General features: G+C 38.9%; 1 protein-coding gene across 2 annotated transcripts; it reads left to right on the top strand.

The window, feature by feature from the left end:
* Window positions 1-1321: 1321 nt before the first annotated feature.
* Window positions 1322-26963, top strand: LOC117397967 (ELMO domain-containing protein 3). 2 transcript variants are annotated; one of them, XM_033996954.3, is made up of 13 exons: window positions 1322-1427; window positions 2594-3566; window positions 8514-8591; window positions 10292-10363; window positions 10819-10888; window positions 15204-15266; window positions 22133-22224; window positions 22461-22584; window positions 23233-23355; window positions 23927-24057; window positions 25325-25401; window positions 25739-25866; window positions 26171-26963. In XM_033996954.3, exons 2-13 carry the CDS (start codon window positions 3540-3542, stop codon window positions 26407-26409), a joined length of 1224 nt encoding a protein of 407 aa, XP_033852845.1. In that variant the 5' UTR covers window positions 1322-1427; window positions 2594-3539; the 3' UTR covers window positions 26410-26963. The 2 variants fall into 2 exon arrangements, with proteins under 2 accessions (XP_033852845.1, XP_033852846.1); XM_033996955.3 differs by having other exon boundaries at window positions 22464-22584.
* The last annotated feature ends 301 nt before the right edge of the window (window positions 26964-27264 follow it).

A 27264-nucleotide genomic window follows, 5' to 3' on the forward strand; every position in this document is an offset into this window, starting at 1 on the left:
CAAATTCATCGTCTGCGTCATCTCAGCTGGAAAATACGTCACCAGATCACGCATCCACGGGCTTAAAAGTCTGCAGAGCCGCGCAGCTTCTCAAGAGGTACTGAGCTGCGGCTCAAAACAATAAGAGGAGCGCTGACTGACAAAGAAGTGTGTAGCAACCAGATACAATCCTCACTCCATGGGTGCTTTCACGGATATCATTCTGCGCAGATCCTGTGCAGAATCTGACCAATTTATCCAATGATCTTCTAAGAATGATCTTCGTGAACGCATCCATTGGTTAAATTGGTCGGATTCGTGAATCGCCTTCATGGCATTGTGCAGTCATGTCATTAATGATCTTATGAATGATTTGTAATACAAATTAAAATGATTTGATTCTTTTTCCACACAGTTATTATACTTTTCAAATATTCAGATATTTATTCTAAAGGTTTAAACATGTGAAAAAAAATGCTAAACGGTTGAAATGAACCTAAAACCGCTCTGTTGTTTTCAGCAGGTGTAATTGGTTATTGATGAAAGGCTCTCAGGGACAGGGAATAACCTACTTTGAATTAAGGAGAATAAATCAGCTTTAATAGCAGGTGGTTGAAGTGAAATATGTGACCATATGTGCAAGTATTTGAACTGTTTTTGTCCCAGATCAAAATACAGTACTGTCTGCCCGTTATAATACTCATTAATTTGTCTCACATCACAAAACATACGTTTATATTATCTCTTTATAGCAGGGACTGTTTCTACTATACATTTTCTGATCATGCTGTAAATTATGAAGCTGGTGGAGCACAAAGGGAACTTCGATTGCATCCACTTCTGCGATTAGAACTTCTCTCAACACCGCCTCCATTTCGGCTCTGCTCAGGACTGTTGTTCATCTACCAAAGCTGTCCACGCTGCGTCTGCACAGACCGTGACATACTCCCGCGCAGACTCCCGCCTGCAATCTAGCCGAGACGGGTCAGAGGCGGAGTTATAAGGGTGCCAGGCTTGGGGTGTCAGGCTTGGGGGGTGAGGTGTGTGTCGTCTGTTTTGCAAGTATACACTGTTGATCTAGCCCGCAAAAAAAAGTGTCGTGAACGCACCCATTGACCACAGTTGCTTCCCGTAATTGGACGAGTTACCGCCCTGAACAAAGCATCGCGTGGGCCGATGGGATTTGAGGTTTCAATATCGCTTGAGGAATCACCAAATCACATTAGATTAACTATAATTCTTCACGCCGTGCGTCGCCGCAGCCGGTTAATCGCCTGGCCGCTAAGAATGTTGGGAAGTGTGGTTTTGAAAGCAGGCGAGTTCTTCTACATCAAAGTGGGAAGTGTTGTGTGCAAAAACTACAACTACCAGTGAGCTGTTGGGGATTCACAGAGCAGCGACTGAGGTGGGAAGGGGAGCTGAGATTGGAGGGAGTGAGAAACGCTGAGGTAACTGAGATTTATTTTTTACATAGCGTTTAAAAAATACACTGTGTTATTACCAAAAGTTATGTTTAATTCTTTAAAAATGATGCACATGAAATTCTGTGATCTACATTTGAAGTTATTTTGGGAAGAAATAGATTCTGACGAGTTCATTACAATTCTGCCAAACGATTACTGCGTTTAATATAAGTTAACTAAACACCCTAGTATGCTGTAGTAATACTTCGTTACAGAACAGGTTATCGGTGTATGCATAAATATTATTTGCTATTGGTATGTAATTAAATTTGATATTTGTTTTCGTATGAAGTGCATTGGTGTAATGTGTATAGCAGTAAAATATAAATATGTTGTACAAACTTATTGATGTTCTGTAGAACAGAATACAAACACGATAACAAAAAGAAAAAATCAGAAGTAAATAACATTGGCCCAAATTCAACAAGTCGTGGGCAGAGACCGTAAGAGAAATACTGTAGCCATAACAGTTATTTTATGGTCGCCAAGAGGACTTATCTTGCCGGGCTGTATTTATTTTCTCACAGATTTCGCGAATTCTGTGAAATGTACGTATTGCCGTGTAATACCCATATGTAGTCTCCCGTGAAAATTCAAATTTCTGAAAGAATACAGTAAATATACATATTTGTTAGCATTTAAAAAGAAATACAGCAAACGATTGATTTACTGAAGCACTATATACCTGTCGCATTTAGGAACCTGTCACCCGGTTTAGTTTACTTCCGATAAATTAATCAAAGATACTGCACAGAATCACAATGCACCTGTTTGGTAACCAAAGGCAGACAAGCAGTTTCAGTTGATAAAACAAGTATTATCGTTGGAGAAAAATACACAGAAAGGAAATGCATTCAGCTACAGGTAAGTGCAACACATTTTTAGCAGGGAGGTAGTCAGATATGCAAATCTGTACAAGAATGGAAATAACTCGTATTGCATTGCAGTCTCCCCCCATTCCAGCTTGATTAGCCACAGTGTATAGGTAACATGCTCAAGTAAAACCAGGAAAGGATCAAACTACTTTATAATGCGAGTCTTTTTCCATCCTTGATGTGCAGTAATATCTTCTGTAGGTATGAGTTAAACACTGAAACAATTACATATCTGACTAATAATGTTTTTTTTGTTTGTTTGTTTTGGTTTTACAGCTGAAAGCAGTAAATGCCAGTCAGCTTGGCAGTACCTGAATGTCTGTGCAGGAGCACCCTAACCCCCCACTGACCCCAGCACCAGAGTACACCAGCACCTTGCCTTCTTGAGCTAGCTGTATTTTAATATAGTTAACAAATGTGCCCCACTCCCTCACACATCTATTAGCTGCTTGCACGTGATGAACATGTTTTAATATTCAACACCAAAACCACTTCTCCCGGGGAGAGTTACTGCACTAAGGGTCTTGTTCAATCTGTAAAACGTGCTCCCTGTGCTTTTAATTGCACCCAAAGATGTAAAGGCAGAGGTATTGTAACAAAGACAGTAAAAACCAGCAACAAGAAGAGCCAAAGTCAAGCCAAACCCCTTTCCAAAGTAGAAGCCAGTGCACAGGATCCATTGCTGCTGTTTCTAGCTTAATGTACACCTGAAACTTGCATGGTGTCACACAGTTGTGGCTGGCATCTTTATTTCCTGATGAGAACTGACTGCTTCCCTACATTGTTGTTTGAAGGCTGTTGTGGACCCTTTTCCAGTGTTCGAAGAAGACCAGGAGAAAAATAACTAACTTGGTTGCAGTGGTTGTCTTCTAAATCAGTCCAAATAAACCATTTAAAAAACTATATATATATATTTCTCATCCATCATTAAGCCAATATATTCCACTGCAGGCCTGGTTTGTGTTCTGTTAAGCACTAGTAGTATAATTCTTTCAGTGGCTCCATTGCCAGCGGTCTGTGTGGAACAGCCAGGGCTTGAAACCCTAGGAATACAGAGATCTGGCGACTACAGTTTGGAGCTGTCGTTTTTTTAACACTATGCAGGTTCTACTATTAGTAATAGTAGCCCAATTGCGTTCTGGCTCTCTCCCAGAGCCATTTAGCTTGCACTGATGAACTAGAGCACCCAGAGAGGGGGTATAGATGTCTTTGTGGGAAAGCCATGGAAGGAGATACCGATCGCAAGGAGGTATGTATCTTTAAACCATGTAATTCTGTCTAATTAGTGCCCCCTATTATACATTTGAGTACTATATTTTTTTGCCGTAATGTTGTCATTAGGTATGGGGCAGGCAGGACATCATGACTGGTTCAGTGTTCTAAGTCTGCAGGGGGTTTTAATGTCACTGATTCATTCAGGAAAGTGGAGGAAATCTGCAAGTTTATCTCCAGAAATGGCCCATGGAAACATCAGTAATTGGTGCTCTCTTGGATATGGCAGTACTTGCCAACTGAGTTAACTATCAGCCCTCTATATAAGAAAATAAGAACGTTTATAAATGAGGAGGCCACTCGTTTGGTTGTTAGTAGCTTATTGATCCCAGAATCTCATCAAGCAGCTTCTTGAAGGATCCCATGGTGTCAGCTTCAGCAACATTATTGGGGAGTTGGTTCCAGACCCTCACAATTCTGTGTAAAATTGTGCCTCCTATTCTGTTCTGTATGCCCCTTTATCTAGTCTCTATTTGTGATCCCTGGTCCTTTTTCTTTTTTTAGGTCAAAAAAGTCCCCTGGGTCGACATTGTCAATACCTTTTAGGATTTTGAATGCTTGAATCAGATTGCCGCATAGTCTTCTTTGTTCAAGACTGAACAATTCTTTAAGCCTGTCTGCGTATGACATGCCTTTTAAACCCAGAATAATTCTGGTCACTCTTCTTTGTACTCTTTCTAGAGCAGCAATATCCTTTTTGTAGCGAGGTGACCAGAACTGAACACTGTATTCTAGATGAGGTGTAACTAATGCATTGTAAAGTTTTAACATTACTTCCCTTGATTTAAATTCAACACTTTTCACTATATATCTGAGCATCTTGTTGGCCTTTTTTATAGCTCTCCCACATTGTCTAGATGAAGACATTTCTGAGTCAACATTATTATTATTATTATTATTTATTTCTTAGCAGACGCCCTTATCCAGGGCGACTTACAATCATAAGCAAATACATTTCAAGTGTTACAATACAAGTAATACAATAACATAAACTCATAGGTCTTTTTCACAGATTCCTTCTTCAATTTCAGTATCTCCCATATGATATTTCTGATGCACATTTTTATTGTCTGAGTGCAGTACCTAACACTTTTCTCTATTAAATGTTGTTTGCCATCTGTCTGCCCAGTTCTGAATGCTGTCTAGGTCATTTTGAATGACCTTTGCTGCTGCAACGGTGTTTGCCACTCCTCCTATTTTTTGTGTCGTTTGCAAATTTAACAAGTTTTGTTACTATACCAGAATCTAAGTCATTAATGTAGATTAATGGTCACATACTAAAATGACATGGCCTGAATTATTGTTTTTATGCAGATGACACCCCCATTTACGTGCATACTAAATCTGATGTTGATGTTGCTGCCTCTGTGCTTGCTGATTGCATTTCTGATATTAAGAATTGGATGCCACAAAACTTTATGCATCTTAACTGTGAAAAGACAGAGGTTATGTTGCTAGGCACTGCCCACCAGTTACGTAAATCCAATGCTGTAAACTTGTCAGTTAAGAACATAAGAAAGTTTACAAAGGAGAGGAGGCCATTCAGCCAATCTTGCTCGTTTTGGTTGTTAGTAGCCTATTGATCCCAGAATCTCATCAAGCAGCTTCTTGAAGGGTCCCAGGGTGTCAGCTTCAGTAACATTACTGGGGAGTTGGTTCCATACCCTTACAATTCTCTGTGTAAAAAAGTGCCTCCTATTTTCTGTTCTGAATGCCCCTTTACCTAATCTCCATTTGTGACCCATGGTCCTTGTTTCTTTTTTCAGGTCAAAAAAGTCCCCTGGGTCGACATTGTCTATACTTTTTAATATTTTCAATGTTTGAATCAGATCACCGCATAGTCTTCTTTGTTCAAGACTGATTCAGTTCTTTTAGCCTGTCTGCATACGACATGCCTTTTAAACCCGGGATAATTCTGGTTGCTCTTCTTTGCACTCTTTCTAGAGCAGCAATATCCTTTTTGTAACGAGGTGACCAGAACTGAACGCAATATTCTAGGTGAGGTCTTGCTAATGCATTGTAAAGTTTTAACATTACTTCCCTTGATTTAAATTCAACACGTCGCAAAATATATCCAAGCATCTTGTTGGCCTTTTTTATAGCTTCCCCACATTGTCAAGATGAAGACATTTCTGAGTCAGCATAAACTCCTAGGTCTTTTTCATAGTTCCCTTCTTCAATTTCAGTATCTCCCATATGATATTTATAATGCACATTTTTAGTGCCTGCGTGCACTACTTTACACTTTTCTCTAAATGTCATTTGCCATGTGTCTGCCCAGTTCTGAATGCTGTCTAGATCATTTTTGAATGACCTTTGCTGCTGCAACAGTGTTTGCCACTCCTCCTATTTTTGTGTCGTCTGCAAATTTAACAAGTTTGCTTACTATACCAGAATCTAAATCCTTATGTAGATTAGGAATAGCAGAGGACCTAATACTGATCCCTGTGGTACACAACTGGCTACCTCGCTCCATTTTGAGGTTTCTCCTCTAATCAGTACTGACTGTTTTATACATGTTAACCACTCCCTAATCCATGTGCATGCATTTCCTTGAATCCCTACTGCGTTCAGTTTGAGAATTAATCTTTTATGCAGGACTTTGTCGAATGCTTTCTGGAAATCTAAATAAACCATGTCGTATGCTTTGCAATTATCCATTGTCAATATTGCGTCCTCAAAAAAATCAAGCTGGTTAGTTAGACATGATCTCCCTTTCCTAAAACTATTGCTGACTGTCTCCCAGGATACTGTTACCATATAGGTAATTTTCCATTTTGGATCTTATTATAGTTTCCATAAGTTTACATATAATAGAAGTCAGGCTTACTGGTCTGTAGTTACCTGGTTCAGTTTTGTCTCCCTTTTTGTGGATCGCTTATTTAAAAGATTTCCTATTTTTGTTGTTAGACATTTTACCTCCTCTTTGAATGTTCTGTTGCTGTTATAATATTGTGGAAAAAAACTTTCTGGAATTGGTTTTAGCCCCCATAGCAATGCTCACTTCTTTCTCTTGGCCTTTCTAACTTCCTTTTTGACTTTTGTGTGCTTTGTTTTTGGTGCCTTTTAAACACTCTGAAGTGCTTTTTTTTCTCTGAATATTTTTTTTTAATTGATTTATTAAACCATTTTGGCAATTTAGATTTAGATTTTTCTACTTTTGGGATGTAATTGTTTTGCGCCTCTAGTACTATATTTTTTAAAAAAACAGCCATCCTTTTTCCGTGGATGTTTTCTCTATGTAAGTTTGCCAGATCTGCTGTCTATTTTATTTATTTATTTATTTATTTTTTATTTATTTATTTAAATAATCAAAGCAGTAATTCCCAAATGCATAATTCACACCTCCATTAAAAATATAAATAAATAAATAAACATAATTGAGTGCAATTGGGTTACTTTTCAGGCAGTCTGTCCGAGTCTTCGGGCACATTATTGATTAATTATTGAAAAAATGTGTCTGACTGTTACTGTTTTTTACCTTTTAATAGCAGTAGGTAGGTACCCAGTGCACTTGTTTTCCTGCAGTGCTTTTGCAGATTATGGTGAGCTCTTTGTTATCTTCCATGGGCTTACTCTTGTCGATCTGTTGTAGCTGGTTTACCTGATCTGCATCTCCTCGGCACTGCTGCTGCTCAGCCTGTCCTATATTCCCAGCCTCCCATAGTGCATGGAACAATGCTGCTTTTTAGATCTGTCCAAGTTTTTTGTTTCAACCTTGTGGTATCCCCTGCATATCCCTGACGACCAGGGTATTTCCTGATAACATGGTAACGACATTCATTGTGGTGAAACTTGGCCATTCTTTAGCTATTAATGAGTGGACCAGAATCACATATACATATTGTGGATGTAGGTCATGGTGAACTACTTTATGATACTGATGGCCCTGGTGTGAATGATCGCCCCCCCCCCCCCCCAAATTTCCAGCATTAATTTCTGTTTTTTAATAACCATACGCAAATAATGTCGGAGCGTAAATATTGCAGCTCATGTGAATAGAAAAAACTGCCTACAAGTAGTTTCTCTGTGCATTAATGATTCAGACAATTGCTTGCATCATGCATCATCAATGATGAAGGTTCAGATGACGAAGACGCTGAGTTCTGAGGTTTCGGATCAGATATACAGACTCCGCAGTCTGATTACGCTTTCCTGTTACGCTACAGTCCATGTTTTGGATTTTAAAAAACTTTTTTTAGACATTGCAAGAGCTTGTAACTCAGGCATTTTTTAGTAGTGAACATTTTAATGCTATAGTGCTACATTGGATGCTATGTTACCTGTATTATTTCGTGTGGTGTTTTCACACTGGACACTCCAATTTCTTTCTTACAGAGATTATGTAAAGCAATGTTTGCTTCGTGAAAATATTTTAGATAAAACAGTGGACATCCTGCAGCAACTTTGAATTTTATTTCACCAGTCAATAAATATGTTCACTGCACTACTTAATTTTTTAGCGTGACTGTTCTCTACATTTTAATTACGTATTCCTAATTGTAAACGTAATCTATCTATCTAATGTTAATAATGCCTGTAATTTAATCAATTACCCCCTCACACTCACACACACACAAACACACACACTTACTTTTGCAGTAACGACAACTTTACGCCTCCTAGGCGTTGACTCAACAGAATCCGGTATTTTAAACCTGGACAGCCTTCTAATATAAAGCAGTTCCTTGTTCTACTTGGCACCCGTTTTAACTGTTTCATCAACCGTCAGTCGTAAAAATATGGGGTACAGAGAATTCTGTTATACGGTGCTATATATAATATATAGCTAGCATTGTATCACTGATAAAGTGGAAGAATATTCACATTTTAAAAACAGTATTCTAGAATTCTCTATTCATATATGTCTTACCAATAATTATTTGTGTATACCCTAGCAATATGCTCTTTCTCGTTTTATTAGGGATTGAATGGGTTCACACTAGACTCTTACAAGATTGAAGACCTAACCAATGGCACAACAGCATACAGATCCGGACCTGTGAGTATCCCCAGGGCATGAATTTTGTTTTCACACAAAGCTAGATACACACTACTCCTAGATTGAAAACTTATTTTTACAAAATAGCTTTTCGATCTTAGTTTTCCTGTTTTACAATGCAAACTGCATTATTTTTTTACATTAATTGTTCTATTGCTACAAACTAGCTTTTTTATAATTAAAACCATTTTTTTGTATGTCTTAATTTTTTTTTTTTATCAAATTCTGTATTTAGACCTTTTTAAAAAAAATAGTTTAATTGTTCGTTTTTTTTTTTTTTTAGTGCGTGAAGCATTTTGGGATCCTTGTGATGAAAGGTGCATAGCAATATGAATTGTTGTAGCCTCACACTGTTTTTTAAAATCCAATAGTACATTCAGCCAATCAGAATGGCAAGCAGGAGTTCAGTATTCAGTGAAAATCTCCTAAGGCAGCGTCATTCTCTTTAGCCAAACCTGTAAGCGTTATCATGTCCCTTTTTAAAGACAACACATGTGGTTGTTAATCCTTCAGCATCATCTTGCCATTTTAATTGTCTTTTTAAAATACTGAAACAAGTCAGACTCTGTCAATTTCTGTTTCTGGTGTTGCCAGTGAAAATGAATTGCTTAACTGACACATTTGTTTGAAACTTTCTATAAATGATACAGACCACATGCTTTGGGACAGTGTACACAGCTGCATTCTGTGATTCCAGTGTCGAGTAAAAAATAACCATTAACCATTTCAGTGTGTATTTTAATATATGCCTGGAAGGTATTAGGAATAATCAGACACCAACACAATCGTAGTCAACAACGACAGTTGTATTACGTAACTTCTAATACAGTAGCATAACTATTAAGCCAAAGATCATAGATATTACCGGTTCTCCTTGGGAAGTCGGGTGGCTGGAGTCTCTCTGTGTCAGGATGTTTCCTGTGGGTACCTGTCACTGCCATGCTAACTAATTTTACCTTTTTATCTCATCTCTCCCTTACTTGCGTAAACCTCAGCCACTACCTCATTATAGTGATGTATTGCCTGGGAAGAAGCGGCAGGTGGTTGATTTTCTCTCCATATTCCCATAGTAAGAGGCAAAGTAGAAGAACATTCCGTGTACCATAGCACAACCTTGAATAGCTGCCAACGGCTAAGCGCATTCAGCATTTTCAACCAGATGCTCCCACCCTATCTTGCACAAATGAGTACAGTCCTAGAGAGTTCTCGGCACACTACATGCAAAGTTAGACTATTAGAATGATAATTCAAAGTTTATTAAAAACTACTAGCAACATTGGTTTAACCTTTGAACATGTCAACGATACAGGTCTCTTTCAAATATCCATTCACTTAATGTTTACAAGCCCTTTGATCTGATGTACCATATGCCTTATGTTAAGCCCCTGGGGGATGCTTTGTTTTTGTTCACAAAAATATCCCGGGGTAGATTCTCAAAATCGTCATTAGCGCAATTTATTTCTGAATGGAGGGAAAAAAACACCAATTTAATGTTTGAAGCAAATAAGAAGCAATGTAATGCAGTACTTCCTTCATCCAAGCCACTGAATTAAGTCTTACTTGTTTATTTCTAGTTTGGTGACTTTATTAAATGTGTTTTTTCTCCTTTCTGAAAAAAATGTGCTAATTATGAAATTAAGTAAATAGCTTTGAGAGTTTAGCCAACCATTTGTAGTTGGCTATTTTAATTTTTTTTAAAGGATGGATTGACACCAGAGTATCACAAGACTGAAGATGAACCCAACAGCAAATCGGCACTCAAATCAGTACCTGTGAGTATTAATGTTAAACGCCTAACGAGCAGGTTTACACTGGCTCACGTGCGCACACACACACTCCTGCAAACATGTCTGAGTGCAAGCATAGAAACACACAGACACTTCCTGACGTAAGATTTGGAGCAGACGCACATTGGAATTAGTTTTAACAGAAGAGAATTATTGAAATGAAAATATAAAAGCCGTCCTGCAGTGTCTTAGCAAGATCAGGAGTATGCAGTCTAGCAAAGTAAACCAAGTTTTAAATGATTTGGGTGTTTAAGCTTAGATAAGTGCAAAGGCGTGTAGGGCAAATAGAGGAAATAAATAACCATTTAACACTTGTCTAGTATGAAAAACAAAGTAATGTTGACTGCCTGTTGTATATTCAAACACAGACAAACACACATACACACACAGAGACACTCCCCAATGCACAAACACTAACTAAATGCGTTTTTCTTTTTCAGATTTCATCTCTGAAGCAGAATGACCTTTTGCAGTCTCTCGCAGCAGGAGGGAATGAAGAGCAAAACAAAGGCAAGTTGTTTCTTTGAGCTAAAGGAGATATAAAGAAGTGCTTAGAACTGTTCTGTTGTTTTTGCACATTATCTGTGAAACACTGCAGTGACGGGAGATTCCAAAGGGACAGGCTGCTGAAGCTTCAGGGAATTGCGTCTGGTGCTGGAGAATTGCTTACACACTGCTACCCCTTGGGGAAACATTTGCCTTAGTTGCCTATATAGCAACAGAAAGGTGATAACTGTCAAATCCTTTTTAATTTGAGCTCAAAGGTACTGCATAAATGTTGACAATAAACGGGTTACACAGGTCATCTAGAAAATAAAGCACCAGAAGTACTGTATGTCTTCTACTCCGTGTAAAACTACACAGTGTCAGGTTATCAATTAATTTATACCAAAATGAAAATTACAAAACAAGCATCAAAACACTTAGGGGTAGATGTACTAAAGTGTTACTAAATAGTCGCAAACGAGTTGGAAGTCTAGGGTGAAATGTACTAAGCATGCGCAATGCTGTTAGCGACTTTAGGAAATGCTTTGCGACAGCAGTTTTCCTTTACAGTTCAACCTTAGATGAATATGTGATTATGGGCGTTCCTGCATACATTTGCAAACATGGGGTGGAGATGAGTATGCAAATGAGGATTCTCAAATATTATAATGAGATGTACTAAAGCTGCCGACAATTGCAACACTTACAATTGCATCAATTTGTTAAGAACTTTTGAAAGCATGTTTTAAACAGTCGCAATTGTTACTGGCATTTCCCAGTCCACTTTTTCTTATGCATTGCCAGTTGTGCTCAATGCATTTTTGAGGCGAACACCCAAGTACCTAATTTTCACTAACGTCAGGGTGTACTTACAAGCCTTGAAAACAAATTTCTGGTTTCCCCAACGTTTTGGGAACACATGTGCCACTAACCCCTCCAGCTCATTGTGAGCATCTTATAGGGCCATGATCTATTTTGTGGTAATTGTCTAGGCCAAGATGATGATGATTATGATTAAAAAAACAAAAAAACAAAACACAAAAAACGCTACAGTCATTTAGTTTCAATTTAAATGATCTTTTATTTGCATTGTACACCAATGTGCACAATGCAGCAGCATGATTTATTTTGTGTTATAGGCTAATGTAAAAAAGTGCGCTAGGTATTCATTTGATTTTACTACTGTACTGTATAGTCCTACTGTACACTTATTTTATTATTATTTATTTCTTAGCAGACGCCCTTATCCAGGGCGACTTACAATTGTTACAAGATATCACATTATTTTTACATACAATTACCCATTTATACAGTTGGGTTTTTACTGGAGCAATCTAGGTAAAGTATCTTGCTCAAGGGTACAGCAGCAGTGTCCTCCACCGGTGATTGAACCCATGACCCTCCGGTCAAGAGTCCAGACCCCTAACCACTACTCCACACTGCTGCCCTATTTTTTACATAATGTAATGTGTAGCCTACCCAAAACACATTCATGTTATTTCAGTGCAATTATTTACTTTTAAAATGCATCAAGCACTATAAATGTACGTGTGTGCGATTTTATTGTATTGTTTTTAAACCCGACACCTCCTTATGTTGGACAAACATGTCCGGTTTAGCGAGGGGCTACTGTATGATTATGAAAAGCTTTTTTTGTGGTTGAAGGCCCCACTATAGAATCTGATGGGATTAAACTGCCTTTCATTTTTTATATAATATCATTCATATATATATATAGATATATATAGATATATATATATATATATATATATATATATATATATATATAGAAAGTCTGCACCCCCTTTTCAAAATGTTCACCTTTTGTTGCCTTATAGCCTGGAATTAAAATTCATTAATTTTTTTATCTACACATCCTACCCCACAACTTCCGAGTGAAAAAAATATTCTAGAAATTTGAAGAAAATTAATTAAATAAAAACTGAAATAGCTTGGTTGGATAAGTATCCACCCCAATTGTAATAGCAATCCTAAATTAGCTCAAGTGAAACCAATCACCTTCAAAATCACACACCAAGTTAAGTGGCCTCCACCTGTGTTAAATTGTAGTGATTCACATGATTTCAGGATAAATTCAGCAGTTCTTGTAGGTTCCCTCTGCTGGTTAGTGCATTTCAAAGCAAAGACTCAACCATGAGCACCAAGGCGCTTTCAGAAGAACTCTGGGACAAAGTTGTTGAAAGGCACAGATCAGGGGATGGGTATGAAAAAATATCAAAGGCCTTGAATATCCCTTGGAGCACGGTCAAGACGATTATTAAGACATGGAAGGTGTGTGGCACCACCAAGACCCTGCCTAGATCAGGCCATCCCTCCAAACTGGATGACCGAGCAAGCAGGAGACTGATCAGAGAGGCTACCAAGAGGCCAATGGCAACTTTGCAAGAGATACAGACTTTTATGGCCAAGACTGGTCAAAGTGTGCATGTGACAACAATATCCCAAGCACTCCACAAATCTGGCCTGTATGGTAGGGTGGCAAGAAAGAAGCCATTACTCAAGAAAGCCCACCTTGAATTCCATTTTAAGTATGTAGCCATGTGGCAAAAAGTTTTGTGGTCTGACGAAACTAAAATTGAACTTTTTGGCCTAAATGCAAAGCGTTGTGTTTGGCGCAAACCCAACACAGTGCATCACCCGAAGAACACCATTCCTACTGTGAATCGTGGTGGTGGCAGCATCATGTTATGGGGATGTTTCTCATCAGCAGGGACTGGGGCACTTGTCAGGATAGAAGGGAAAATGAATGGAGCAAAGTACAGAGAAGTCCTTGAGGAAAACTTGCTGCCCTCTGTAAGAAAGCTGAAACTGGGACGGAAGGTCACCTTTCAGCATGACAATGACCCAAAGCACACAGCCAAAGCTACACTGGCGTGGCTAAGGAACAAAAAGGTAAATTGTCCTTGAGTGGCCCAGTCAGAGGCCCGACCTAAATCCAATCGAAAATTTGTGACATGACTTGAAGATTGCTGTCCATCAACGCTCCCCAAGGAACGTGACAGAGCTTGAACAGTTTTGTAAAGAAGACTGGTCAAATATTGCCAAATCTAGGTGTGCAAAGAGACCTAGCCCAACAGACTCACAGCTGTAACTGCTGCCAAAGGTGCTTCCGTTTTGTATTTAATATATAATTTTTTCTCAATAAAAACTTTTTTCCCCCTTAAGTGTGGAGTATGGTGTGTAGATAAGTGGGGAAAATCCTCATTCAAATGCATGAAACTGAGGCACTGACATGTAGACTTTCTATAGGCACTGTATGTGTGTGATTATATATATATATATATAATATATAAACAGTATTAAAATATGTACAATTAAGATGGAACAGAATGCATTGTGCAGATGACATTTACCTTTAACAAACAATGTTATTTTGATTCTTGCACCCTTTCATGTATAGACGTTATCCTACGGGCACCTTCTGCTGCAGCAAACCACAACTCAACTCCTGCTATTTATTTGAACAATGTTGCAGGACTCTCGCAGTTTATAATGCTAGAGACCTCACCAAGAAGACGCATAAATATTTAAATTAGTATTGCGGCTCTTCATTAACATATTTTCTCTTGGTACCTATGACAAAAAGTGTGTATGTGTGTGTGTGTGTATTATATATATATATATATATATATATATATATATATATATATATATATATACACATATACACACATTGTGAGAGATGGCACTTGCTCGGGTTCTTTTTCAACACTACTTTCGTGACCCGGACACACACAGGAACTTTATTTAAGGCGCGGTTGCACCGTTTTATTTTTTCAAAACAAAAATAAACAAACAAAAAGCATAGCTCCGCTTGGAGCACTAAACTAAACTTTGCACAGGAACCTTAAACTGTAAAACCGGGCAGTTAATCTGCTTACCAGCTTAAAAACACACTTCACTAACACCGATCAAAAAAAGGTGTTCTCACTACCTTTTCTTTCTCTTTCTACGGTTGCACACACTCCCAACTGGGCTCTTCACTCAGCAGCCCCAAATAGACTGACTGCTTTTCTTTTATATTCCACAGCTGGCTTCAATTTACAATGATCACCAGCCGGAAAAAAAATAATCAATTTGATTAATAAATGAATGAGAGCTGCATCTGCCAACTAAAAATATGTAAAATATGTCAAAGACTAGCATTATGTTGAAGTGATTTCAAGTTAGATGAAAGATAGAAACCAGTTGTGTCACCGATGCATTTCCTTGATTTTTAAATGTGAAATACTAATGATATGGTGTAGCAGGCTGCTAGAGTCCATGTTATTACACTGCATCTGCTGCCTTCCATTGAACATTTTTAGTTTTTTTCCAGAGCTGAGTGCAGAGGTACAACAAGCACAGGAGGAATGGGCTGCACTGGAGTCTATACAACCAGGTAAGAGTCACTATGTGTAAATATATGACATTAATTATAAATTGGAGTATAGCGTATCTTTCTTTATACAATATATCTAGGCTTGCTATTTTTCTATATTTATCGGTAAAGCTTGTTAAACATCGAATTCCCCAAAAATATGAGTTTGACTTAATTTATATAAGATAAACGTTGGTAAAACCACTCGCTATTTTTATTTTATTACCAAAAATAATAATTTACAAATCATCTCTAGTTTGTGTAGTTTTATACTTGCTGTCTGTCCCATCTCCGTTCCGCTCTGAATGGCTGGGGGTCACTGTCGGTCATCTCAGTGGTCCGTTAGTACTGCAGTTTCACCCTGTTCTGACAGATCTCATTGACTGAAGCAGTGCTAGAATGCGCTTATTTGCCAGCTACAGCGCCTGTCATTCAAAGCGCCTACTTTGAAATTAGCGGGTTAAGGTGTACGTAAGCTTTTGCTTTAGGTATACGGTGACAGTTACTAGTTTGGTTTGAAAATGGGGCACGAGAAATACACTTAATAAATATTGTGCACAATACCTTGGCCAATGCCTTGCCTTCCAGTGACTCTGAGTCCGGCTGTACTGAAGCAGGAGAGGGGGAGCTCAGACTCAGAATAATAAGTGCAAGTTAGTTCTGTTCATCTATCTAATATTTTGTTCTGTGCATATTATTTTTACTCGCGAATATATGCTATAAAGGTCTGTGTAATACACTTCTATATGCTGCATTTACTACGGTTTATTTGAGACCATTCTTAAATGTATAGCTCAGCTGTGACCAAACGTTATTTCCGTTAGAATGTTGGTGACCATGGTAATCATGTTGAATATGGGGTTTCGCTAAATGAGATGTTTTTCAATGGCATAGTCGTGTTTTTTTTTTTTTTTAAGAATAAAGGTCGATTTCACACATTATTATTATTATTATTATTATTATTATTTATTTCTTAGCAGACACCCTTATCCAAGGCGACTTACAATCGTAAGCAAATACATTTCAAGTGTTACAATACAAGTAATACAATAAGAGCAAGAAATACAATAACTTTTGTTCAAGTGTGACAAACCACAATTCAATAATACAGCAGATAATAGTGATAGTTACATCAGGATATGATTAAATAGTGATAGTTACATCAGGATATGATTAAATACAAAATACTACAGGTTAAACACTTGGCAGATTACAGTATTCTGAAGTACAGGATTAAATGCAGTAAAATAGGGGGCAGATAAGAGCAAAATAAAGCACATTTAAATGAAGGGTGATAGTGTCCCACGATACAAACAGAGGAGTTCTACAGGTGCTGTTTGAAGAGGTGAGTCTTAAGGAGGCGCCAGAATGTGGTCAGGGACTGGGCAGTCCTGACATCTGTAGGAAGGTCATTCCACCACTGCGGAGCAAGAGTGGAGAAGGAGCGGGCTCTGGAGGCAGGGGAGCGTAGCGGAGGTAGAGCCAGTCTTCTAGTGCAGGCGGAGCGGGGAGGTCGAGTGGGGGTGTAGGGAGAGATGAGGGTCTGGAGGTAGCTGGGTGCAGTCTGGTCAAGGCATCTGTAGGCTAGTACAAGAGTCTTGAACTGGATGCGAGCGGTGATCGGGAGCCAGTGGAGCGAGCGGAGTAGTGGAGTAGCGTGGGCGAAGCGAGGCAGAGAGAACACCAGGCGGGCAGCAGAGTTCTGGATGAGCTGGAGCGGACGGGTGGCGGACGCAGGGAGGCCAGCCAGGAGGGAGTTGCAGTAGTCTAGGCGGGAGAGTACCAGGGCCTGGACCAGGAGCTGGGTAGCATAGTTGGTGAGGAAGGGTCGGATTCTTCGGATGTTGCTCAGGAAGAATCGGCAAGTGCGTGCCAGAGTAGAGATGTGCTGGGAATAAGAGAGACAGGGGTCCAGGGTGACTCCAAGGTTCTTAGCGGAGGAAGAGGGAGAGAGTGTGGTAGATTCCAGAGGAACAGAGATAGAGAGATCAGGGGAGGAGGAGGGAAAGAAAAGGAGGTCAGATTTAGAGAGGTTGAGTTTGAGATGATGCGAGTGCATCCAGGAGGAAATAGCAGACAGACAGGTAGAGATACAGGAGGAGATGGTGGAGTCAGAGGTGGGGAAGGCGAGGTAAATCTGAGCATCATCAGCATAGAAATGGTATGAGAAACCATAGGATGCGATGAGGGGGCCCAGGGAGCGGGTGTAGAGAGAGAACAGGAGAGGACCCAAGACTGACCCTTGGGGGACTCCAGTTAAGAGAGGGTGAGGTGTGGAGGTTGCTCCATGCCAGGTTACCTGGTAAGTGCGGTTGGAGAGGTAGGAGGAGAACCAGGCCAGAGCAGTGCCAGAGATCCCCAGGTCAGCAAGAGATGATAATAGAATAGAGTGATCAACAGTGTCAAAGGCAGCAGAGAGGTCGAGGAGAATTAGCACAGAGGAGAGAGAGGCAGCTCGGGCACACTTAAGTGAGTTGGTGACAGACAGGAGGGCGGTTTCAGTGGAGTGAGCAGAGCGGAAGCCAAAAAAAACGGTAAATTCTTTGTAAATGTCTGTTAATCGTCGATTTGGCAAAAAAACAAAAATCAAATAAGAACATAAGAACATAAGAAAGTTTACAAACGAGAGGAGGCCATTCAGCCCATCTTGCTCGTTTGGTTGTTAGTAGCTTATTGATCCCAGAATCTCATCAAGCAGCTTCTTGAAGGATCCCACGGTGTCAGCTTCAACAACATTACTGGGGAGTTGGTTCCAGACCCTCACAATTCTCTGTATAGAAAAGTGCCTCCTATTTTCTGTTCTGAATGCCCCTTTATCTAATCTCCATTTGTGACCCCTGGTCCTTGTTTCTTTTTTCAGGTCAAAAAAGTCCCCTGTGTCGACATTGTACAAACCTTTTAGGATTTTGAATGTTTGAATTAGATCACTGCGTAGTCTTCTTTGTTCAAGACTGAATAGATTCACTTCTTTTAGCCTGTCTGCATACGACATGCCTTTTAAACCCGGGATAATTCTGGTTGCTCTTCTTTGCACTCTTTCTAGAGCAGCAATATCCTTTTTGTAACGAGGTGACCAGAACTGAACACAATATTCTAGGTGAGGTCTTACTAATGCATTGTAAAGTTTTAACATTACTTCCCTTGATTTAAATTCAACAATATATCTGAGCATCTTGTTGGCCTTTTATATAGTTTCCCCACATTGTCTAGATGAAGATATTTCTGCGTCAACATAAACTCCTAGGTCTTTTTCATAGATTCCTTCTTCAATTTCAGTATCTCCCATATGATATTTATAATGCACATTTTTATTGCCTGCGTGCAGAACTTTACACACTTCATGTGTCTGCCCAGTTCTGAATGCTGTCTAGATCATTTTGAATTACCTTTGCTGCTGCAACTGTGTTTGCCACTCCTCCTATTTTTGTGTTGTCCGCAAAGCCTAGATATATCATATCGTAATAAAGGTATTTATTGTTTGTATTGTGATGCAAAACCAAAAGCACAACAAAACCCATGGTAATTCACCAAATGGTTACTGAATGAAGAATATGTGTAATTTATAGATGGTGTGAATAATATTGTGCATTAATGGTCATTTGGTCATACTGTACAACATACATGTTGCCCATCAGGACCAGCTTAGTGGCAAAGTGGCCGCCACCAACTTTAATCTGGTCACCAAGTCAATTTTTTTTGTCCTGTAAACAATTACCTTTTAAATCTAATAGCAAGACGTTGCCGCAAACTCACGATACTGCATTTTTTGTTTGTCCGTTTTATCATTATTAATACTACTTACAAACGTCAGACAAAAATAAATTAGCTAGCGTTTTATTATATATAAAACGGAAACTCACTGCGTGCAACACTACTAACGCTCCTATTAGGAAAGCGGGAAATAATACTTTTAGATAATGTTACTGTTGTTGTTGTTGTTGTTGTTGTTGTTGTTGTTGTTGTTGTTGTTATTATTTACTTCTTAGCAGACGCCCTTATCCAGGGCGACTTACAATTGTTACAAGATATCACATTATTTTTTACATACAATTACCCATTTATACAGTTGAGCAATCTAGGTAAAGTACCTTGCTCAAGGGTACAGCAGCAGTGTCCCCCACCTGGGATTGAATCCACGACCCTCCGGTCAAGAGTCCAGAGCCCTAACCACTACTCCACACTGCTGCCCATTATTTAGTAATAATCCTGAATCCAAATGGAACCCTTACTTTTCTAATCAATTAAAAAATTATAAAAAATCGGACTGTTTGTCCTATTTTTTATAATTTAAATTGACTGACTATATAGAAGTAGTGTTTTTTTTTTTTTTTTTTTAAATTACACCTCTAGTTTCTGTCTTTAGTGTTTTTTGCATAACTCTAAAATGCAAATAATATTTGGTTGGTTGTACTACAGTTGTATGAGAAAAGATAACGGCAAAGGAAAAATGAATTATTTGTGTATTTTGACCCTGACTACCAAAGCACAACTCATTGAAACCACTTGACTGAGCTCACTGCCCATAACATATAGAATTTCTGCCACACGGAGTAATACATGTTGTTTCGTGACCCGTATCTCGTGATGCTTATCTTGACGAAAGTCTATCGTTACTAGCTTACTGTGGCAAAGTGGTTAACAGTGTGATCAATGAGCAGACAGACAGTTATAATCCAGGTGCAAAGTCTGTTTAATGATATTTTTATGTCTAGTGCCTGATGGCAATACAAACAGTAAACAATAAATGATGTTAAGTAATACAGCAGCGTGTGTTACTTAATTTGTAATCCCCGGGCTTGTCCCGAAATAATAGTCCCGTTTTTATTATACTCCCACACAAAACACATACACAAGTCTGTTAGTGCGTGAATTAGTTCTCGTGGTGCAAATAGTTATTTGTGATACAAGTGCAGTGCAGTGCTGTTCCTGGTTTATGCTGGCCTCTGGCGACAGCTCTGGAACGTGTTAGCTGTCTAATGATAGCAAGAAACAATTAGACAAAACAAACACTCACGATATGGATACGCAAAACACTGCTCCGTCCGGGTTATTTTCCAACAACCGAAATGAAGGATCAGATTACGTCGCTTCGACCCCTACTCATACCGTCACTCATGACTAGGGATCTACCTAAATCACGATTTCGCGGAAATCGTGAAATTGAGGGATCACCGCGAAATTCACCTCTTGGGGGACAATGCATACAAACAAGTACGGAGAGGAAGAAAAAAAAGAAAACGCGTTTAAATGAACTACTGCACAATGCAAGCAACACAAACTATGTATCTTCCTTGTTTAGATAGCCCGTTTTTGTTCCTTCGCCGTCCTGTGTGGATTGCACTTAAGCAAAAAACAAACAAACAAAAAACATCCACAAATAACATTTACACAAAAAAATTTTCCAAAGCAGTTAACATTCTTGTTTACTATTAAAATGACAGTTTTAATCAGCCTATCATTGCGTCTTTACTGCTTTTATGTGATCTGTAGTTCTGTACAGTAGGGGGTGGGACAAGGTTGGTGCTGCATTGTTTTGATTTATGTTACTTAAATCTAGTTTTCAGCATTGGAGGTAAAATAGTAGAAATGGACGACAAAAAAAGCAAAGTATATTTCGGATGATGATCGTTTCAAGATATTTCCCAGAGAAACTGTACATGCAGACTGAGGTAATTGTTTGCATATCTTAATGTGTATTTGGAGAAAATACGATCGATTGCTATTTAGCTTCAGAATCACACATTAAACAAAAGGCTACCACAGAGGCTGCTGAACAGAACGTAAAATAAACAGCTTTCAGAAACCAAACTGGAAAGTCAGCCCAGACAAAAAGTATTCCTGTCTGCAAGTTAAATCAGTACTAAAACGATCCAGCACAGCCACCTCGCTTCAACCTGCTGATTAGTTGTAATTTTAGACCTGAATAGCCACGTCTTCTTTGTTTTGACTCGGTACTAATAAAATAAATTATTGGATGGGACAAATAACATGACAACGAACGTGCTGCATACATTGACTTTATTAAAGTATGCCAGATACCCTTGTGTAACTGAGTTTTTGGGCTGTTTCTAATCGATTTCCACATCTGTATAACTTGGCAAAGCTTTGCCTTAATTTCCAACCAATTCAGTGGATGCAGAACGTGCAGTCTCAATGTATGGGCAAGTCAACTGCTGGGGGATGCTGCATGCTTGCCTTTAACAAATGACAGCACTCTGTTTTAGTAAGGAAGCAAGTACCGCTATTTTTAGGCTTTTATAGTGCTCTGAAATACTGTCTACTTAGGTTTATTTAATGTTTAAACAGGTCCGCAAAATCCTAATTTTATTCCGCAACATACCCGTGAAAAATACGTAAATTTACCGTGATTTAAGTAGACCCCTACTCATGACCTCTTGGTAAACGATTTCAGCCTCCAATACGTGGCTGCCACATCATTTCTCTTCCGGGTCGATGAGTTAGTGTACCGAAGCTCTGCCCCTTTTCTAAATGACGACTTCCTTTTAACCCTAGGAACGAAGTGTCAGACCAAGCAGTCCAGGGTACTCTGTTCCCGTTACTTAGCGCCCTCACAGGTTGGGAGGGAGATTTACCACCAAGAATCATTGTCTTTCTGTCACACTTACTCATCAAGCTGTTTCCTTTCAATTTTTAATACAGCCTTGAATTTAAGACGCAGCACAAATTTCCCACCCTCAATTTGAGAGAAAAAAAATAAACCTCAAATATGCGTTTACAAATATACAACCTCAAATACACAACCTCAAAAGTAATAGGTTTGCATGCACATAGGCAATATAAAAACAACTGAGACAATAGCCTAATTGCAGTAAATGGCTGCCCCAGTCTTTTCATACGCTACAGTATATTCTGATATTCCCCTCCAGCGATCTCTGAAGACTCTGCTGGTTACACACCTCTGATCTCTTTCAATGAGGCTTTGCAGCACTTCCAGACCACAGACCTCTCTGACTACAAGGTAAGCTTGGAGTTAAAAGTAACAAATTCTTTCAAGTCAATTTTCTTACCTATTAGCTTTATTAACATTATTCCTTTTTAGAAATATTCATAATACAACAATTAATAGTTCACATGGTCTGATTGCATCAAAGTGAGTTTTAACTACCAACGCATGATTAGGCATCTGAGGTAGGAGTCTATTTAAAAATGTAATTCATAGATGTTAATATTCAATTCCATCCACTTTCTTTCCAGAAGAATATCCAGCCTACACTGCGACGGACTGGTCTGGCTGCCATCACACACTTCCTGTTCGGCCACCCACGGCTACACCGGGAGCTGCAGGAGGAGAGGGACTTGGTGTTCGCCATCGCGCAGTGTGAGTCTCCCACCAGCTGCCTTCATTCTGTACATTACATAGAGCTGCATTGAAGTAGGGATGTATCGTTGAGTTGTGATGTGACTTTCTTTACGTGATATATTGTATCGTATCTTTTGTATTGTGATATAAGACCAAAAGCACAAAGCTCATTGTAGCTGAATGAAGAATGTTTTATAGTTGGTTTGAATACACACTCTCCCCATCTCATTAAATGTTTGGTTTTCAAATGATCTTATTGTGCATCATACAAATAGCCCTTCATGACCATCAGATGTATCAAATTTATAAAATACTGTGTGAAAAACAAATCATGCAAAGGAAACCAGTGCATAAGTAATATCCTGAAATGAATCACACATTCTATGCACAGAAGAATGTTTCTCTTGTTTCTTCAATAATTAACATGCAATTAATCCATTGCGCCCTCATTTTGCAAAGCATTTGAGACCCACTTGAGATTCCTCCCTGATGACTTATTTTAGCGTAGACAAGGTCTTTACATTTTGACATTCCTACCAATACTCTTAAACCAACTCCATAAAAACTTGAAAAAACTAAATGTTATTGTCGAGATATTGTACATTTTATTGATATTTTGTCAGTTCAGCGAGTAAAGCTGTCGATCCGGTTTCCCTTTTCTCCCAGGCTCCCTGGATAATACCCAGAAGGTGCACATGCGGGTGCTGCAGACAGTCTATAAGAAGCTGACAGGTGCCCGCTTTGACTGCCCCCGATACGGATGCCACTGGGAGCAGGTGGGGTTTCAGGGTAAGAAATGCATATCTTGGCATTTCTATTGGGCTGGTGACAGGTGCGTATTGTGAGCTCTTCATGTCGGCCATCGCACTGCGTCCCATTTTTAGGTAGTCAATTGGAATGTATTGGATTTAATAGTTGCAGCAGTTTTAAAATTGCATTTCGCACTGATTTATGCAGAAACATCTGTCTGTTTCTTATAGCTGAGATTTTGATATTCATTTATTCAGCTTGACATCAATTAAAATAAGTAATAACTTCGTAGAACACAGTGTAAAAAAAAATAAATAAATAACACATGGGGGCTCTCCGTTCTAAGTATAAGGGTTGGTGCTACGACTGCTGAATCACTACAAACAGAAATACATCATACCTCATTTCATAACCTTGGTAAACAAACTCTGTTTTAATTATCTAAAAAGATTTAGCGGTATTTAGATCCACCAGTCTTTAGATCAATTTAATAGACCACATGTTTTGTGCAATGGCTACTACATACAACTGTGTTCTTTCCAATTGATAGCCATTTTTTCTTTTTGATTTTAGTAGAGCAGACTTTTCATAGCGTATATCTTGTGTTTAGGGACGGACCCGGCGACAGACCTTCGGGGGACTGGATTCCTGGGGCTCATGCACGCTCTCTACCTGGTGATGGATCCCCAGACGCTGCCCCTGGCCCGAGACATCTACAGACTCTCCCAGCACCCATCCCAGGTTACAAACCAGTACAAACTGGGATTTTTCTTTTTCTTTCGCACAAACAACAAACCACTTCTTTCCAGCGCTAATGCTGTCTGTTGACTATAAAATCCATTACCAAAAAACCCCCGCCATATTCCAATCTGATTACCTTATTATCCCTGTGACTGAAATATAGTGGACGCATGTACAGTCACATTGATTGACCGATATTTGAGCTCATGTTTTGTGTAATGATATGAGTGCAGACTTTACATATTCTGTAACAGTTAATAAAAATTAAAATTGGTGTGTATTTTTGTGTTTTTTGTCCAAATCTCAATTGGTTGCCATCAGAACAGCTGCTCTGTATTTGATGAAATGCTATGGACTTTTTTTTTTATTTATTTAGTTGTCGCCAATGTTTTTTTTTTACCTTGGTTTTCTCTCCAATTTGGAATGCCCAATTGTTATTTGTAATCTCGGTTCACCGCTGCAACACTGGCGACTCTGGAAGACCTTTGAAACGTGCTCCTGACAATCTGTCATTTTTCGCACTGAACACAATATCCTAGATGAGGTCTTACTAATGCATTGTAAAGTTTTAACATTACTTCCCTTGATTTAAATTCAACACTTTTCACAACATATCCAAGCATCTTGTTGGCCTTTTTTATAGCTTCCCCACATTGTCTAGATGAAGACATTTCTGAGTCATCATAAACTCCTAGGTCTTTTTCACAGTTCCCTTCTTCAATTTCAGTATCTCCCATATGATATTTATAATGCACATTTTTATTGCCTACGTGCAGTACTTTACATTTTTCTCTATTAAATTTCATTTGCCATGTGTCTGCCCAGTTCTGAATGCTGTCTAGATCATTTTGAATGACCTTTGCTGCTGCAACAGTGTTTGCCACTCCTATTTTTGTGTCCTCTGCAAATTTAACAAGCCATGTATGTGTGTGTGTGTATATGTATGTATATATATATATGTGTGTGTATATATATATATATATATATATATATATATATATATATATATATATATATATATATATATATATATAGCGCACCCTGCACTCTGTTTTTACTTTACTGGATGCTCCACTCGGGAGCCCCTACATGGACATTTGTTAAAGGAAGATGAATACAACTCATGGTTGCCTGCATTTAATCTTACTGACACCTGACGGGCTATTAAGGGCTGTATCTTGCCCCAATTTAGATTTTATGGGCATTTGTTAGGAGATGCTTGTGATGTGAATGGTACTAATGACCTCTTGACATCTCTATTTTTCAGAATTTTCCATTCTGTGTGATGTCCATCAATATCACTCGGATTGCCATCCTGGCTCTTCGAGAGGAGACTCTCTCTAAGTAAGTAATTTTAATCTTAATTTGGGAATCAGCAGACAAAATAATCATTTTTGCATAGTTTTTCAGTGTGAATGTCACAGGTTAAATATGTTCTGTATTGACTTTTTGTTTTATTCAGAATGTTCCCATAACAAGCATGCATGTAAATGTAATGTCCCTGCTGCCACAAGTAATTCATATGTTCTCAGGCAATCATTTTGTGCACGTTTTGTGATGGTTCATGTCACTTTTACAGTTAGAAATACATGATTTGTCATCAGTGATAATCATTTGTGAACCAATTAATCAATAAAAGTTACGTTTTTGTAAATGCTAAATGTACTTTATTTTTCTTCAGAGAGTGCAATCGGAGACAGCAGGTTGTTGGGGTCCTGAACGATTTCTATGTAGCCACGTTCCTCCATCTTTTCCAGATCTGGAAAACACAGCACAAAACAATCTCCGATTCTGGCTTTGTACTGAAAGGTAAGTTTCAAACTTATTGTTTGTTTTAGTTTAAAATATCCCTCTTTCTCTTGGCTGTGTTGCTCCTAAATTTCCTTCAGTAACATCTGATGTATACATTTGCATTCAGATCCTTCCAGAGTTTCCATCCTCCCTGCTATGAGCAACAGGCACTGTAAGAACTTATTCAATCTTGAACGGTTATGCATTTTAACCATACTGCTAACTATGCCAAAAAAATGCCCATTTTGATTCTAATGGTATCTGTGTATTGCTCACATAATGTACTCTAAACCCAGCTTGTTCTGATATCTCCTCACTACAGAGGTGGAGGTGTTTGCCAAGAAGAACCCAAAGCAGGTTCTGCGACGCTTGGAGAGCTTCCTGAGCGAGCAGAAGTCAGGGGGGACAGCCCTAGCAATGGAGACCTGCTCCCAGAATCCCTCTCCCAGCATGGGCAGAAGGAGCCCCCGGCTAGACCCCTCTTCCAACGGCAAGGAGCTGAACTTCACTGGCGTGTGTGAGCTCCCGCCTGAGATGGAGGGAGAGGCCAGGCTCATCTGAGGTTTCCGTTACACCAGACGCATCAAATTAAATAGCAGTTCTGTGTAGAAACACACAGCTCTCCCACCTTAATCCTCTTGTGTGTTGTCACCATGGGTAGCAGAAAACCATATGTGATGTGTTTGACTTTCAATTGTCAATCTACTTGATCCATGCAATAGCTACACCAGCATTGGTGAATTGTTAGCAAATGCCAGTTCTAGTGACTTTCTACTCGGCATACCTGCATAAAGAATTCTCATGAGGAAGACCAGACCGATAAAACCACAGTAGATTCTGTTGATATCTTGTGGGGTAAATTACCAAATAATCCCTCACTGGTACATGCATCAATAGCATTCATTAACCAAGCCTTATATTTCCATTCACTGTACAAGAGGTTTTAATGATGCATCCTCCTCTGAAATCTATGTTTTGCTTTTAGATATTGTATGTATAAAATATTTAACAGTATAATAGTTTTGTTGTGTATTTTGTTTTTATTTTTTTTTGTCCTGGGTTGGAAAGCCCATGAACCCGTGGCTAACACAGTAAATAAAAAACAGCCACTTAAATTGGTAGCCTTGTCCATTCCTTGACTTTGAGAGTCTGCTGGTGTAGATCAACAGGGGGCAGTGTGTTACCTGCTGGGTGTTATTTCCTTTAACTACCCTGGATAAAGTGCAAGGCTTTTAATAGTGAGGTAATTCTGGGGAAGACTCCTGTGTCCCTATGGGATTCAGACTCTGCGTTTTCATTTTAAACCTTCACTATTCTACTATTATCACTACTGACTGCTGCTGCTGCTGCTGCTGCTGCTGCTTCCTGTCATATTTAAATACTATTTGACATCCAAAAAAAAACACCCAAGTTATT

The sequence above is a fragment of the Acipenser ruthenus genome, chromosome 37 (assembly GCF_902713425.1).
Source record: "Acipenser ruthenus chromosome 37, fAciRut3.2 maternal haplotype, whole genome shotgun sequence".
Classification (NCBI taxonomy): domain Eukaryota; kingdom Metazoa; phylum Chordata; class Actinopteri; order Acipenseriformes; family Acipenseridae; genus Acipenser; species Acipenser ruthenus.